General features: G+C 45.7%; 2 protein-coding genes across 4 annotated transcripts; both read left to right on the forward strand.

Annotated features, from left to right (window-relative positions):
- The first annotated feature begins 4986 nt into the window (after nucleotides 1-4986).
- On the forward strand, nucleotides 4987-7451 carry lipt1 (lipoyltransferase 1). Of its 2 annotated transcripts, none has more exons than XM_038818186.1 (2): nucleotides 4987-5488; nucleotides 5575-7451. In XM_038818186.1, the coding sequence occupies exons 1-2, from the start codon at nucleotides 5336-5338 to the stop codon at nucleotides 6724-6726; spliced, it is 1305 nt and encodes a 434-aa protein (XP_038674114.1). In that variant the 5' UTR covers nucleotides 4987-5335; the 3' UTR covers nucleotides 6727-7451. The 2 variants fall into 2 exon arrangements, with proteins under 2 accessions (XP_038674114.1, XP_038674115.1); XM_038818187.1 differs by having other exon boundaries at nucleotides 5316-5488; nucleotides 5589-7451.
- On the forward strand, nucleotides 5359-11219 carry LOC119977366 (BTB/POZ domain-containing protein KCTD21-like). Of its 2 annotated transcripts, none has more exons than XM_038818188.1 (2): nucleotides 5359-5488; nucleotides 9772-11219. In XM_038818188.1, exon 2 carries the CDS (start codon nucleotides 9782-9784, stop codon nucleotides 10523-10525), a length of 744 nt encoding a protein of 247 aa, XP_038674116.1. In that variant the 5' UTR covers nucleotides 5359-5488; nucleotides 9772-9781; the 3' UTR covers nucleotides 10526-11219. The 2 variants fall into 2 exon arrangements, with proteins under 2 accessions (XP_038674116.1, XP_038674117.1); XM_038818189.1 differs by lacking the exon at nucleotides 5359-5488 and adding an exon at nucleotides 8473-8508.
- The last annotated feature ends 5901 nt before the right edge of the window (nucleotides 11220-17120 follow it).

Genomic DNA, 17120 nt, shown 5'->3' on the forward strand with positions numbered 1-17120 from the left:
AAGCAGTCCATTACCTGCATCTGCTGGATCAGCTTTGACTGAAAAGTGTCCACTCTGGAATGCTCAACACGTCCAAAATTATCTGCACTGGAACATAGTCTCTGTAAGAAATAGGGGCAGAACAATGGGAGAATGAACTGGGGACAGAGGTAAGGTGGGGACTCTGGAGCGAAGCACTGAGCAGGGTGAGCTCCACCTCCTCCTGCGCAAGGCTAAGCCTAAAGCAGCTCACAGAGCGCATCTGACCAGAACCCGAATCAGCAGGTTCTTCCCGGAGGTGGAGGGCAAATGCGAGCGGTGCCAGAGGGGCCCGGCCAACCACACCCACATGTTTTGGGCTTGCCCCAAGCTTGCTGGGTTCTGGACAGCCTTCTCCGAGGCAATGTCCAAGGTTGTGAGGGTGAGGGTGAAGCCATGCCCAATAGTGGCAATCTTCGGGGTATCGGAGCAGCCAGAGTTACATATGGGGAAGGGGCTGACGCCCTAACTTTCGCTTCCCTAATCGCACGCCGGAGAATCCTGCTCGGCTGGCGATCGGCAGCACCACAGCTGCAGACTGTCTCGCTGAAGGAAGGCGGATAAACCATGAGAGATGGCCCCCCATTTGTTTCCACTCTGTCCAGAAAATAAAAGAAAAGCACAGCCAAAGCCGGGGTGGGGGGAGATTTACACGGGCGAGAAAAATGTGATGTGTATATATACACACAACTGTTTATAAATATGGGAAATGCCAATAAAAAGATTTTAAAAAAAGAAATAGGGGCATGAGTAGGACATTTGGCCCAGCAGGCTTGCTCCACAATTCAATAAGATTATCCCAGGTTCGATTCCCCGCTGGGTCACTGTCTGCGGAGTCTGCACGTTCTCTCCGTGTCTGCGTGGGTTTCCTCCGGGTGCTTCAGTTTCCTCCCACAGTCCAAAGATGTGCAAGTTAGGTGGATTGACCATGCTAAATTGCCTTTAGAGTCCAAAGATAGGGTGGAGGCGTGGGCTTGGGCGGGATGCTCTTTCCAAGGGCCGGTGCAGACTCGATGGGCCAAATGGCCTCCTTCTGCACTGTAAATTCCATGATTCTATGGTTATGACTGATCAGATTGTGGCCTTGACTATGCGTTCCAGTCTGTCTCCCATAATGCCTAACTCCTTTGCCAATCAAAAATCTGTCTGAATCAGCCTTGAAGATATTAAATTATCCAACCTGCGTTGATCCCTGTGAAGAATTCCAAAGATCTACTGAAAAAATAAATTTTTCCTCACCTCTGTCTTAAATGGGAGACCCCTTATTTATAAATGGTGTATTCTAGTTCTACATACAATTTGTCTCGGGGTTAGTTTGTTTGTTTGGCAGAAAAATGGATAGGAGATCTTGGAGACTATCTGCAAGGTGACTAATCAGGTCTAAAATCTGGAAAGTTGTGTGACTAGCTCGGAGAGCTGAGTATTTTCCCAGAAACAGCCAAACTGTGAACTGGAATATTATTGGTTGGTAATAGAATTCTGGAAAGCTACACCATCAGGATTGTCATGGCCTGAGGGAAAGAGAGTTTGTAGAAATATGCCTTGTTGATGATAATTGTTCCAAATGACCCAGAGGTGGTGGTTGTTGTCAGATAGGACTCCTGACCCACCCTGCTTTAATAAAGAACAGCATATTGTGGAACTGTGTGGCTATATAGGGGAACACATGTGCGGTGACTGATGCGGGTGCTTGTGATTGTGTAAGATGTACTTGTGTTGTATTGACTATTTAAAGTGGAATTTACCTTTGCCTGTTAATTTATGTTTAATTTGTGTTGGTTCTGTTCTCTGTAAAAGTTAAAGCTACAAAAATGAAATATTTTTGGTAACTTCTTCATTTGCTGGGCATTCAGTAAATTTGGTTATTTTGGTTTAGGGTCCCTCCATGGCGATTGGTCCATGTATATGATAAACTGGTGACACTGAATTTGAGACAATATCCAGTGCAGACATAAATAAGAATTATGGGTGGCACGGTAGTACAGTGGTTAGCACTGCTGCTTCATAGTGCCAGGGACCCGGATTTGATTCTCAGCTTGGGTCATTGCCTGTGCAGAGTCTGCATGGTTTAGCTCACGGAGCTAAATCGCTGGCTTTTAAAGCAGGCCAGCAGCACGGTTCGATTCCCGTACCAGCCTTCCCGAACAGGCGCCGGAATGTGGTGACTAGGGGCTTTTCACAGTGACTTAATTGAAGCCTACTCGTGACAATAAGCGATTTTCATTTTTTTCATTTTTCATGCCTGCGCGGGTTTCCTTCAGGTGCTCCGGTTTCCTCCCACAAATCACGAAAGACGTGCTTGTTAGGTGAATTGGACATTCTGAATTCTCCCTCTGTGTACCGCAGAGTGTGGCGACTAGGGGATTTTCACAGTAACTTCATTGCATTGTTAATGTAAGCCTACTTGTGACACTAATAAAGATGATTAAATATTTGTAATGTAAAATTGGACTCCATTCATCGTAATTCCATCCTTTTAAGATTCTCCATGTTGGAATGCCTTCTGAATGGAGCCTTGATTAAAAGTTTCCTTGACCTGACAGCAGCTCTACAGTTTGTGCCCCCACTCCTGGTCCAGGGGTGAGAGCCTTGTCCTTTATGAGAGGCTGTGCAAATTGGGCCTCTACTCTCTGAAGTTAAGGAAAATGAGAGATGATCCCATTGAGGATAATCAAGATTTCTGAAGGGACTTTATGGAGTAGATATTGAGAGGTTGTTTTTACTGATTGAGGAATCATGAACACAGAGTCATGGCGGCATGTGGCGCAGTGGTTAGCACTGGGACTGCGGCGCTGAGGTCCCTGGTTCGAATCCCGGCCCTGGGTTACTGTCCGGTGGCGTTTGCACATTCTCCCCGTGTTAGCGTGGGTTTCACCCCCACAACCCAAAGATGTGCTGGTTAGGTGGATTGGCCATGCTAAATTGCTCCTTAATTGGAAAAGAAAAATAATTGGCTACTCTAAATTTTAAAAAGCAACAAAAAAAAAAATGAACACAGCGTCATAGTGTCTGAATAAGGGACCAATCATTTAGGACTGAGAGGAGAAAACATTTCTTCATTCAAACGGTTGTGAATCTTCAGAATTTTCTATCCCAGTAGATGCTCCATCGTTGAATATTTAAGGCTGAGACAGACAGATTTTTAGGCATTCAGGAAATCACGGGATATGGAGAATTGGAATTGGTGTTGAGGTAAAAGATTAGCCACGATGTTGCTGAATGGCGGAGCAGGTTAGAAGCACCATATGGTCTATTCTTGCTTCTATTTCTTATGTTCTTGAATATGCTGAGGCTATACCCAGCATCAGATTTGTGGCATAACGAGCTGAGATATTAGTGAGTTGTTGCTCAGGTGGCCCACTCGAATGACACTTGCTGTGCTGGATGGTAAACTGGCCCAGGCAACCACAGCAGCAGCATAAATAATGCAAGCAATTCCAGAAACCCAAAAGAGGCATCATTTCCTTTTTAATAGAAGCGACTGGGTGAGTGTTGTCAATAAATGCTAAGACCTGGGTTTCTTGCCATCTAGTGTTGTGCTGGGCCCTCTCCCTTTGCTTCCTTGGAGTAGATGATAAAGTTATTTGTCCTTTTAAACTTGGTGTCAGTGGCCTGATAGATTCAGTAGTACATTACATATTGGCTTATCTGGCAGATAATTCTTTTTTTAAATAAATTTAGAGTACCCAATTCATTTTTTCCAATTAAGGGGTAATTTAGGGTGGCCAATCCACCTAACCTGCACATCTTTGGGTTGTGGGGGCGAAACCCACGCAAACACGGGGAGAATATGCAAACTCCACACGGACAGTGACCTAGAGCCGGGATCGAACCTGGGACCTCGGCGCCGTGAGGCAGTTTGTGCTAACCACTGCACCACCGTGCTGCCCCCTGGCAGATATTTCTGAGGCATATATTTTCCTTCTTGAGATCTGTGCATTTCTGGCATAGTCAATATTTAATGTCCATCCTTGGTTGCCCTTCAGAAGGTGATGGAAAGCGTTCTCCTTGAATTGCTGCCGTCTGTGTGGTGAATGTGTTTCTGAGCAAAATCTAGGATGCCATATGGTGTAGGCGTGCAAAGTTATCAGAAGTTATCAGAACGCAATGAACAACATCTCCCTCTCAATCCATCAATGAGCTAGGCTGGTTAGTCAATTAGTGAAGGACTCAGTGTTCTACAGGCTTTGCTCAGAGATGGACACGTCAACTTTCTTTGTTTAATAAATGTGTTTTTCCTGTTGTTAAAATTAATGAGCAGCCCTGTGACTCCACGTTTTAAAAAAAGTAAAAAGTTACAGTCAAAGAAGCCACGGTTCCTATCTGGGATCTTCCCATCCAGTTGTAGCACGAACTGGGACTGCAACGAAACAATACTACCATTGAAAAATAAATTCACTGATATGTCGTTTTTTGTAACCCCAAGACCTCCCAAAGTACTTCCAAGCAAAATGTGTTTTTGAAGTCTAGTCACTGCAGTGCAGGAAGTATCACAGGAGTACATATACAGTGGTTAGCACTGCTGTCTCACAGTACCAGTGACCTGTGCTCAATTCTAACCTCCGGTAACTGTCTGTGTGGATTTTGCACTTTCTCCCCGTGTCTGCGTGGGTTTCCGCCGGGTGCTCCGGTTTCCTCCCATAGTCCAAAGATGTGCAGGTTAGGTGGATTGGCCATGCTAAATTGCCCCTTGGTGTCCAAAAAAAGTTAGTTGCGGTTACGGGGATAATAATAATCTTTATTATTGTCACAAGTAAGCTTACGTTAACACTGCAATAAAGTTACTTTGAAAGTCCCCTCACCGCCACACTCCGGCGACTGTTCGGGTACAATTCACCTAACAAGCTCTTATTTCGTGACTTGTGGGAGGAAACTGGAGCACCTGGAGGAAACCCTCGCAGACATGGGGAGAACGTGAACACTCCACGCAGACAGTGACCCAAGTGGGAATAAAACCTGGGACCCCGGAGCTGTGAAGCAAAAGTGCTAACCACTGTGATACCACGTCGCACATAAAGGATAGGGTGGGCGCTGGTAGGGTGCTCTTTCAGAGGGTCAGTGCAGACTGGATGGGCTGAATGGCTTACTTCTGCACGGTAGGGATTCAATGGACATTTTATCTCATTCACGGTGCCTTTCCCTCCGTCTCGCTAAAGCACCACCCCTCGCTCCCATTGTCTTTAAAACCCAGCACGATTTGGAATATGTCAGTGTTTCTCTTCCAATCATGGAAGGGGAACCATCCCAGAATCGTCTGGAAGTGTGCAAGCCCTCTATCAACCCTGCAGGGACTTTATCCAGCAGCACCTCCTTGTAGATGGCGCTAACGAGAGAGAGAAAGCGAGGGAGTGAAAATAGCTCATCTGATGTCCCGCACAAGGTCCTCTCCCATTGCAATGACAGACGGTGTAGGAGGACTTGGGGACGAAGGGAAAGGCGCTTTGCTGAGGACAGGAGTATTTTAAAGGCGGTGAGTAAACGCTCCTGGCGATTAGTTTGCAGGGGCGGCTGCTTCCGTGCTGTCGCTGGCTGCATTTTGGTTTTTTAATTTGTTAGTTTGTGTTTTGCAGCCACGCCATGCCCTTGCTGGAAGCGGCACTCCGGACAGTGTGGGGAGCTCTGTGCCCTGCTCGCTACACCACCCTGGCCGCTCTGGGTGAGTGCCAGGCCGGCGGCCCTCTGCTCCTGCAGTCCCTGTCCACCGACATCTACCAGAACCTGGCGCTGGAGGACTGGCTACACGAGTACGTGCAGACCTGGGGCGGGCAGGCGCTCCTGCTCTGGAGGAACGGCCCCGCCGTGGTCATCGGTCGCCACCAGAATCCCTGGCGGGAGTGCAACCTGAAACTCATGAGGGAGCGAGGGGTCCAGCTGAGCCGCAGGAGGAGTGGGGGAGGCACCGTGTACCACGACCTGGGCAACATCAACCTGACCTTCTTCACCTCCAGGCAGGGCTACGACAGGCGTGGCAACTTGGAGCTGCTCATCTCCGCCCTGAAGGGGATCCGACCTCACCTGGACGTCATGGCCACAGACAGGCACGACCTGCTGCTCAACCGGGCCTTCAAGATCTCAGGCACTGCCTCCAAGATTGGCAGGACCTCGGCCTACCACCACTGCACCTTGCTTTGCAACTCAGACAGGTCCACGCTCTCCTCGGTGCTCCAGTCTCCACACCAAGGTCTTAAAACCAACGCTACCCCCAGCACACCTGCCCGAGTGAAAAACCTCTGTGAAGAGGATCCCACCCTCACCTGTGATGTACTGATGGAGGCCATTGCTGCGGAGTACGCAAAGCGCCACGGCCTCCGTGGCCAAATCATGCTCATCGACCCTCGAGACGACCTGTTGCTGCCAGGAATTGGCAAATTTACTCAGGAGCTGAAAAGCTGGGAGTGGACCTATGGCAGAACACCCAAGTTCAGTATCAGCCACTTGTTCTCTCTGCACCATGATGTGAACGAGGAAGAGGTTAAATTGAACATGAGCATTAACCATGGCAGGATTGAAAGTTGTAGTATTGAAGTGTTTTCTGAGTGGCTACCATCTACCATGTGTGACCAGTTAGCCTCAGACCTCATTGGCAATAGGTTTTGCCCTACTGAAACAATGGTTTTGGCAAGCGCCCATTTAAGGATTTGTTCCGTGGACAATGAGCTACATAACAGATGGAATGCACTTTGTGAACAAGTTATGGCGATAATGTAATGTTTAGCCTTTTGTTAACTCCCCATGCAAACTTGAATTTAATACTGCTGAACCTACCGAGAGATAGCTTGAATCAAGCAAAAAATATCTCTGGTTTTGCTTTGTGCAATTCTTACCAAAGATGAGTTTTGCAAAAATATTTTTTTCCTACAATACTTGGTGCTACTTTAGTTAAAACTGGAGAGAGAAAAAAAGACCCAGATATATGAAATAAATATTTTCTTTCGGGAAAATTGAAACACAAATAGCCTGTACGGGTGAAGGGCTTGAATCAAAATAATTGGCTATCTATTGTTGGGAATGCTTGAATTGATCAACTAGATAAGTAGAACATAGAAATATTTTTGTATAAAATACTAACAATACAGAGTGCAAAGGATATATTTTTGTTGTAATTAAAATCCTTATAATATCCAAAAAATAGATTGCAGTGGTTCAAGAAGACCTTCGAGAACAAATGCCAGTGACACCCGCATCTCATGAAGAAAGGTTTCAAAAATGAGATGGTAGTGGGTCATATATTGTACTGTATAGAGCAGTATTCTAATTTTAAATGAAAAAAAGGTGTTGGAATTATGCTGACTCACTACATATTTCTATCATTATCTGTTTCGTTATTAAAGATTTCCAAACCTCTGTTTTTTTTAAATAATCTACTTTTAAGTTAAATTTGGATTATTTTGTGCCAAGGTAATGAATAAATATTGATGAATTAGATCTGAAAACTGCTGCACTATTATTACATTTTATATTTACACCCTGTACAAAAACATTTTACAGGAGTCAAGAAGGACAGTGGGTATTGAGTAGGAGGTGGGTGAGGAAAAACAACTGTAGCTAAGGGAGTTTGGGAAAAATACAGTTAAAAGATGCACAACAGAGGCTGGGTATTCTACTGCAGGAAACTCACCTGCTGGCTCTCAAAAACCTGTCCACCATCAACAGATCATGGGTGTGATGGAATACTCTCAATTGCCTTGATGAGTACTGCTCCAATAACACTCGAAGCTCAACATTATATAGGACAAAGCATCCCACTTGATTGGCACCTCGCACGTCACATTAATCATTCACACCCCCCATTATCACCATTTAGTGAGTACTGTATGCAGGATGCACTGCAGCAACTCACCAGGGCATCTTTGACAGCGTGGTGGCACAATGGTCAGCACTGCTGCCTCACAGCGCCAGGGACCCGGGTTCAGTTCTGGCCTTGGATGACTGTCTGTGTGGTTTGCACGTTCTCCCCCATGTCTGTGTGGGTTTCCTCTGGGTGCTCCGGTTTCCTCCCACAGTCCAAAGATGTGCAGGTTAGGTGGATTGGCCATGCTAAATTGCCTATTAGCATCCAAAGGTTAGGTGAGGTGATGGGGTGGGGGATTGAGCCTAGGTGGGGTGCTGTTTCAGAGAGGCCAATGGATCGAATGGCCTCCTGCACTGTAGGGATTCTATGATGACAGCACCTTCCAAATCCATGACCTCCTCCACCTAGAACAGCCAGAACAACGACACATGAGCTCACCCCGTGGGAACATATCACTTTATTGCTGCTGGATCAAAATCCCTGAACACCTTCCTAACAACACTGGGAATGCCTTCACCACACGAGCTACAACAGTTCAAGAAGGGGAAATCACAGCGCTGCCTATATCTTGTGAATAAGAAAAACATGTGACAGCAACAGGTGTGTTTTCAAATGAAACTAGCTGAAATGCATTCTGGGACGGAGTAATGAAACCACATATCCCAGAATGCTGTGGGCTGAGCAGCCTTTTTCAGAAGGTAAGGAGCACCTGCAGCACATTCCTGTTTCAAATTATTTTCCATCGAATTTCGAATTAAGTCTAATTAGCTTGGTGATCTCGTTACAATAAGGTGGTTGTCAGAGGAAATAAACATTACAATAATACTCTAAGAAGAGAAAACAAAGTTTTAATAGGTCTGTGGATCCAAACTTCCTTGAACTGCTTTTGTGATCTTGGGTGTGACCGTGTTTGCTTTTCCTTAATATAGGTAAGGGCAGATGTTAAATGTAGATTATCCTGGAATTTTCATTGATCAACAAAAGGAATAGTTTAAGAATTCTCCAAGTACATGGTTTTTGACATTGCAGTTCATACTCTTTTTTTATAGGCCTTTTGTTGGCCTGGAATTCAATCTGCTAAAGCATGGTGCTCATATCAACTTCTTTTGACATTCAAAGTAAATTGGGCACATAACTTCAAAAAGTTATCTTTATTTTCTTACGTGATGCAACAATACTTCACTTTTCCAAGACTTCTTAGTGTGGTGTTTGACACTTTCATGTTGACAACGTGTTAGCTATGGAATATTCTATGTTAGATGTATGAAGAGCAAAACAACTGTCTGGGGAAATGGCTACTCTGTGGAATTAATTTTCTTTTAAGGTTTAGATCTCCCAGTAGTAGTTCACTTGAGTTTATCTATTGATAAGACAGACCAGGGAGTCCCTGTTTCATGCTAAGTTAACTGATCTCAGTTGCAAAAGTAGGATGGGTACGACAATTGGATTCTTGTGCTCCCAGGTTAGATAGAGGAACATTATTCGGCTCCTGGTCCTAATTGCTGTCTGGAAAATAATGCTGCAAGTGTAGCTGAGGTAGGCGATGAGTGATGATGTCATGAAGCTCAGTAATTCTCAAACCAATTCCTAGCAAGAAGGGCCCACAGCGCAAAATTGTTCCGAATTTCATGTTAAATGGCAGTCTCTCTTAAATGCCTAAAAGGGAAACAGAAAGGCACACTGCTTCCATTGAGTGTGCAACTGTAGCTGACCACTTTTGAGGACATAGATGAAAGAGATTTAATCTGCAGCTATTTATGCCATATTATAGTAGGGAGTGCTTGATACTGGTATCATTAATAGCTAACAATCATTTTGAAAAAGGAGAATCTTTACAAGTTCTCTATACGTGATTCAAGACTATTGGAACAGTCTAGGACCTAACAACAAAGGCAGATCATTTTTAACAGGACATATATTTTCTTCAAGATTCCACATCATAGTCTTTATTTTACTTACAGATTTTAAGTTATGGATTTCAGCATGTCAAAACCAATAACGCTGAATGTAGGGGGAACGTTATACACCACTTCCCAAAAGACTTTAACTCGCTATCCAGAATCAATGCTTGGCTTAATGTTTACCGGAACAATGACCACCAGCGTGGATCAGCAAGGAAACTACTTCATAGACAGAGATGGAAAAATGTTTCGTTACATCCTGAATTTTCTTCGAACATCGCACTTGGACCTTCCAGTTAATTTCCAAGAGCTGGACCTTCTGAACAGAGAGGCTGATTTTTTCCAGATCCAACCTCTGCTGGAGGCTCTACAGATGGTCAAGTCGCCAGTTACTGAAATAAAAAATAATGTAATGCTTAACATCATTCACAACTCGAAGTCACATAATGTTGGGTCCTCCACTGTAAAAATTGTCAACGTTCAAGTATTTTCCACATCCTGTGCCTTACTGAAAATCCTCAGTTCCAAATTTTACTATGTTTTCAATGGAGATAATGTATCTGCAGGCACCAATCTGGAAGATCAGAAATTTATTTCGCTGGAATGGGTTGAAAGTAATGGAACTAGAATGGAAAGACATTATGTAATGCAGAATTGGAAAAGCCTCTATGTTTCACCAAGCCATAAGGAAATCCGAAATCTGGAAATGTTTGTTCAGCAAATCATAAAAATAGCTGTCGATGGTGGATTCCTTCTTCATTCCATTCCTTCTGTTTTATCCGATCCAGTGATTCTGCATTTCACTCAGTATTGATAATACCGCAAGCCAACTAACACGTATTTCTGATCTTTTGGGTTTAAAAAAATAAATAGACGCTTCCTTTTTCTATTTAGAACAGCATTTATTACCAGCTGTGCACTTAGTTCTGTCATGTGTAACATCATGAATGTTGATTCCTTTGGTGGTACAGTGGAATTTTGCAGTTGAGATTAAACTAATATTGCTAGATTCGCTTGCTCGAGGACACTTATTTTAAAATAAATCATCCTAAATGTGCACATACATTTTTGAGAGTTGCTGACGCAATCTAATTTCTATTGGCGGGATGTCCTTGGCTGTACATTAATCATTGAATACTTTGTGGCTGCCTTGTCTGGCAGTCACCTCTTGAATCCATCTTTTAGTCACCTGGCAACTTATTCCTTACATTCTTTGTATAGAATAGACCTTTTTATTGTCCGGTTTCATTTTGTGTGTGTGATTACTCCTCTGAAGTAGCTTGGGATGTTACCCAGTGTAAGGGTTATGTGTCAATCAATTTGTTAACTTTCACAATGATGAATATTCACTGTTGATTTTCTCTCATTACAGAAAACAAGGTTTGGCAATATTTAAATAAAAATGGAGGCAAAATTGGTCCTTAATAGTATTAGCAGTTGAGATTTGGAAAGAAATACTTATATTTGTACCACACCATATCAGAAATAAATCACAACAATTTACATTATATAAATGACTGTTTTTTCCTGTGGAATGCATGTTATGTCAGCATATGTGGCAGAATCTACACACGGCAAGATTCCACAAATAGCTATTGCCAAAGAAAACTTTGATCGTAGAATCTACAGTGCAGAATGAGGCCATTCAGCCCATAGAGTCTGCACCGGCTTTGGAAAGAGCACCCCACTTAATCCCACGCTTCTACTCCATCCCCGCAACCCAGCAACCCCACTTAACCTTTTGGACACCAAGGGCAATTTAACATGGCCAATCCACCTAACCTGCACATCTTTAGACTGTGGGAGGAAACCGGAGCACCTGGAGGAAACCCACGCAGACACGGGGAGAACGTGCAGACTCCACACAGATAGTGATCCAAGCGAGAATCGAACCTGGGACCCTGGAGTTGTGAAGCAACGGTGTTAACCACTGTACCGCCTACAAATGATGAAAAATAATTAAATTTAGTTGCACCTTACTGGACCAATGTGCATAACACAGCACTTAGAAGATTTTTAAAATGCATGGTAATATATTGGTTATGGAGTTGATCAGTAATACTATCTATGTTCAAATTCCTGCTGCAATTAAGTACAAGCAGTCAAGACTGGAGAAACAATCTCACTGCCTCATGCCCCCAAATCAAAGTTTACCTGCAGACAGATTTGTACATGATCTTACCCCATAAATATAACTTCAAGTGTTATGTTCCTGTCTTGGTTATCTGAGTACATTTTCCTATCAAATAATTAAAAATATTCCATTAAAACATACGACACACATCAGTGGGTAAGTGCACCGCATGGTTTGGTACTAACCTAATAGATTCTATGACAAGTTAGATGATCCTGCTGGGGCAGTAATGGGGGAACTACAGTTGTTGCAGTGATTATAATCTGAAGGGATTGGGATGGTGGAGTGTAGTAAACCTGTACTAGTCCTGCCTTAGTTGGTAGTGCTCTGATCTTGGAGCCAGAAGGTTCTTGGTTCAAGTTCTGCTCCAGGATCTCAGCACAAAAACCAAGGCTGACACTACATTACCGAGGAAGTGCTGCATTGACTGAGGTGCAATCTTTCAGGTTAAACATGAAACTGAAGTCTCATCTCCCAGGGAGTCAGAAAAGATCCCTTGGCACTATTTTGAAAATGAAGTGAGTTCTCCCTGGTTTCCTGCCCAATATTTATCCCTCGGTCAACATCATGAAAGCATGTCTGATCACTGTCGCATTGCTGTTTGTGGGAACTTACTGTGAACAAATTGGTCACTGTGTTTCCAACACTATGAAAGTATGTGATTGGCTGAAAAGTGCTTTATGAAATGAAATGAAAATCGCTTATTGTCACGAGTAGGCTTCAAATGAAGTTACTGTGAAAAGCCCCTAGTCGCCACATTCCGGCACATGTTCGGGGAGGCTGTTACGGGAATCGAACCATGCTGCTGGCTTGCCTTGGTCTGCTTGCAAAGCCAGCGATTTAGCCCAGTGAGCTAAACCAGCCCCTGTGGTCGTGAAAAGTGTTATGTGAATGAAATTAAAATACTGAAGATGCTGGAAATCTGAAATTAAAACAGAGAATGCTGGAGACTCGGCCGGTCTGGCAGCATCTGTGGAGGGAGTAAGTCTACTTTGAAGAATAATTCGGACTCAAATCATTAACTCTGTTTCTCTCTGTAGATGCTGCCAGACATGCTGTGTCCTTCCAGCATTTTCCATTTTAATATTACATAAATGCAAGTTTTAAAAAATTCACCTTCAATGACTCCTGCTGGAAATGTCAATTGGGGCTTATTTGCTTTTCCTTCTCTTTGATCCCCACACTATTCATTCATCCATCTCACAAATAATCACTGACACTCATAGAGTGAGCATTTCTCTCAGGTACCAGAGAGTTGCTCATATCCATCGAGGTGCTTGTCAAGCTAAGCTAAGGTACGATACTGGGAATAAGAACTTTGAACCATGTTTGTGTAATTTGTATAACTATTGCTTACTTGCCAGCAGAAGTTGTTGTCAGAAGCAGATTTACAATGAAACACACTGTGCCTAGGCATGGGGCCCAGACCAATGTGGAGGCCCCCAGACCAAATGGGGGGCCCTCTTGCCGGCAATGCATTGGGCATCCAATCAGAGCCTGATTAATCTGAATTTGCTGATAGGCTCAAATTATAAGTAGGCAATGCAGAGCAAAATCAGACTGATGGACGAGTCTGAAAAAGCGAGAAAACACTGATCCAAACTATACAAATGGTTTACTTGAGGTGTGCACACGTGAAGACCTTTGATCAGGGCAGGTCGACAACAGTGAGGTCCAAGGCACCAAATGTCACCATGAGGTGAGGTCAACTGCAGAGGGAGCAGCAGGCGAGGTGAGCAGGAGGCTCGACCTAGGGCTGAGGGCAGGCCAGCAACAGAGAGGTGCCAAAAGCCACCACGAGGTGAGGTCAGGCGCTGGGCAGGGGGATCAGGCGAGGCAAGCAGGTTTGCGCCTCAAGCAGGTCAGTTCAGCAACAGCGAGGTGCCAATCCCTCCACAAGGTGAGATCAGCCAAAGGCCAGCAACAACGAGGCATGACATCCTGAAATAACCCTCAGCCGTGAGGAGATGATGAGTGAGGCAGGAGGCTGCCTTGAACACTCCAGGCGAGTGAGGGGAGTTAGATTTTCAGAATGGCAAGTGTGAGCGGAGACTGAAATGAAAAAAAATGATAATCGCTTTTTGTCACAAGTAGGCTTCAAATGAAGTTACTGTGAAAAGCCCCTAGTTGCCACATTCCAGCACCTGTTCGAGGAGGCTGGTACGGGAATTGAACCCACTCTGCTGGCCTTGTTCTGCTTTACAAACCAGTTGTTTACCCCACTGTGCTTGGGATGGGGGGAAGGGTGTGAGGAAGTGGGGGAAAAGGAATGTATAAGGAGGCTAGCCAGGGTTGCAGATTTACAGGGAGGGAGAGTGCATGAGGGTCGGGTTGCATTTTGGATTGCTGGAGAGTTTCTGGTGGGGTTGGGGATCCATGGGGTGATTGTGAGGTAGGGATTGTGAGGAAGGGATTGTGAGGTAGGGTCAGGGGAGGCAGAGAGAAAGGTGAGTGCAGGGCCCCACAGACTATAAATCCGACTCTGGTTGCTGTCATTGCCAAGAGGTTTCAGAGACAGATTATCACTTGCAAAACAGTGGTCCTGACCTATTAATTGATAACACAGGCCTCTAGAATACCACATTCAATATAGATGTTGCACGTTTTACTTGAGTGTAATTCGCGTTTATTGGAGTGTATTAACACACCTCCGTTTAAAGGCCGTGTGCTTAACACTGCTAGGCTCTATGTATGTATTTTCAGCTCAGGAGTCGCCAGGTGCCGTATCTAGACACCTCACAAATATTCCAAGGTCAGGTTCAAAGTAATAAAACGATACACCGATTAGTAAGTTCCAAACGATCAATATTTATTATACAAATATAATAAATACGCATGCACACGCTAAGGGACTAAGCTACAACTAAACTAAGCAATCAGAATACTTAACTAAACAGGAACAGGCAAGGTCAGGGAGCGAGGCCTTCGTTCCGATCTTGGTCTGCAACCTTCAGAGAGTGTGCTGGTCGCTGGGGGTCTAGTGGGCCTGGTTCGCGTAGCGAGCGTCGTATTGGCACTTATGGTTCGGCGGCTGTTGCTCAACGGCTGGAGTCAGGATACAGGTCGAAGTTCTTGGTCAAAGCCGGAGCACGAAACAACAGACAGGACCATGTGTGGGGTCTATCTTTTATAGGGCCCCAATGTCCGTGCCTCTTTTGGGGCGGGCTTTACCTTCAGGTATCGATTGGACCAAATTCTAATCGATATCTTTTGAATTCCCCCAATGTGAGGGTCTCTTCTTGATGGAGGGGGCGGTTTCTATAGTGGATACTTCTGGTGCCGCTCTGTCTGGACATCCACTTAAAGTATCTATTCAAACCTAAATGTTGCCATTGTGTGTGCCCAGATCTGGATTGCCTCATTAATATGCAAAGCGTTTTGCCATTAACACCTTTGGTCTGAGATCTTCCACCTGGCCAGAAACTAGTTTTGCTGCTTGCAAAATGCTAATCAGTCTTTGCAGACTGCTGTCTTGGCTAAACTGTTTTTTCCCTGCAGTCTTAGCAATTCTCCATCTTATTAGTCCAGTGTCCATTTTAAGTGGCTACAGTGGCTACATTGAACACAGAACATTGTGGTAGTCACCACTGATGTACATATTGTATATATAGGATGTTGATAAAGGTGCTTTACGGTAAGGCCCTTGTACTACAGGTACGGGGGTAGATCTGTGCCTGCTGGCTCCGCCCAGTAGGTGGAGTATAAATATGTGTGCTCCCCCTACAGCAGCCATTTCATCAGCTGCTGCAGAAGGCCACACATCTCAGTGTAGTAAAGCCTTGATTACATCCTACTTTCTTCTTTACGTAATTGATAGTGTATCAATTTATTACACTGAGTTTTTCAGAAATGGACCACCGCATCAAGCCGGATCGCCTGCAGCTGCATCCTCAAGCAGACAACGCCAAAAAGGACTTTGAACATTGGCTAGCCTGTTTTGAAGCGTACATCGGGTCTGCGCCAGACACAATTCCAGAAGCACAGAAGCTCCAGAACCTTTACACGTGGCTGAGCTCCAACGTCTTTCTACTCGTCTAGGACGCACCCACCTACGCAGAGGCCATGGCGCTACTGAAGGAAAACTACGCTCAGCGGACTAACAAAATCTACGCCAGACACCTCCTCTCCACACGGCGCCAACTTCCCGGTGAGTCGATGGAAGATTTCTGGTGTACCCTGCTTGCCCTAGTTAGAGACCTGTGACTGTCAGGCCATTTTGGCCACTGAACCTTTGAATCTGCTGATGAGAGACGCATTTGTTACGGGCATAGGGTCTGACTACATCCGCCAACCCCTTCTTAGAAGGGGCCACGCTCGATCTCGCGGCAACCAAAAAACTAGTGCTCTCACTTACAGTTGCATCACGCAACATTCAGGACTATGCCTCCGACCGTGCGGCCCACCCCCACCTGTGCATCGTGGACTCCGCAGACGGCCGCTCCATCGTGGACCCCATCAGCGACTGCCCCCAGCCAACCCTACGTCTGTGCCGCGCGGCAACCAACTAACCCCGGGGCCCAAATGCTACTTCTGTGGGCAGTCAAAACACCCCCGACAGTGCTGCCCGGCACAGAGCGCCCTCTGTAAGGCCTGTGGCAAGAAGGGACATTTCGTTGCAGTGTGCCAGGCCCGCTCAATCGCCGCTATTGTCCTGGCACCCCCCACGTGCGGCCAGTGGGTGCCGCCATCTTCCCCTCCTCGGACCACGTGTGGCCAGTGGACGCAACCACCTTGCTCAACTCTCAGCACGTGCGACTCGTGGGTGCCACCATCTTGCCTTCCTCGCGACACGTGCAGCCCCAGGGTGCCATCTTGCCTCCCCCATGACACATGCGGCTCGTGGCGGCCGCCATCTTACCCGACTCAGGACCCTTGCCCGTCGGACACCTCATCAGGCCGCTCATCGCCTGCAACTGCCGATGACCAGCCGCGTCTCGCCTCGGTCACGATTGACCAGTCTGGACCACACAACCTCGCGACTGCTTCAACTAAAGTGAAGGTCAACGGACATGAGATCTCCTGCCTGCTGGACTCCGGGAGCACTAAGAGCTTCATTCACCCCAAAACGGTAAGGCGCTGCTCCCTCGCGGTACACCTCGCTAACCAGAGAACCTCCCTGGCCTCCGGATCCCACTCCATGGCGATCCGGGGGAACTGCATCGCCACTCTCACTGTCCAGGGCGTGGAGTTCAGCGGCTTCCGCCTCTACGTCCTCCCCAACCTCTGCGCTGCCTTGCTACTCGGCCTGGACTTCTGTTGCAACCTCCACAGCCTA

Source organism: Scyliorhinus canicula, chromosome 14 (genome assembly GCF_902713615.1).
Source record: "Scyliorhinus canicula chromosome 14, sScyCan1.1, whole genome shotgun sequence".
Taxonomy (NCBI): Eukaryota; Metazoa; Chordata; class Chondrichthyes; order Carcharhiniformes; family Scyliorhinidae; genus Scyliorhinus; species Scyliorhinus canicula.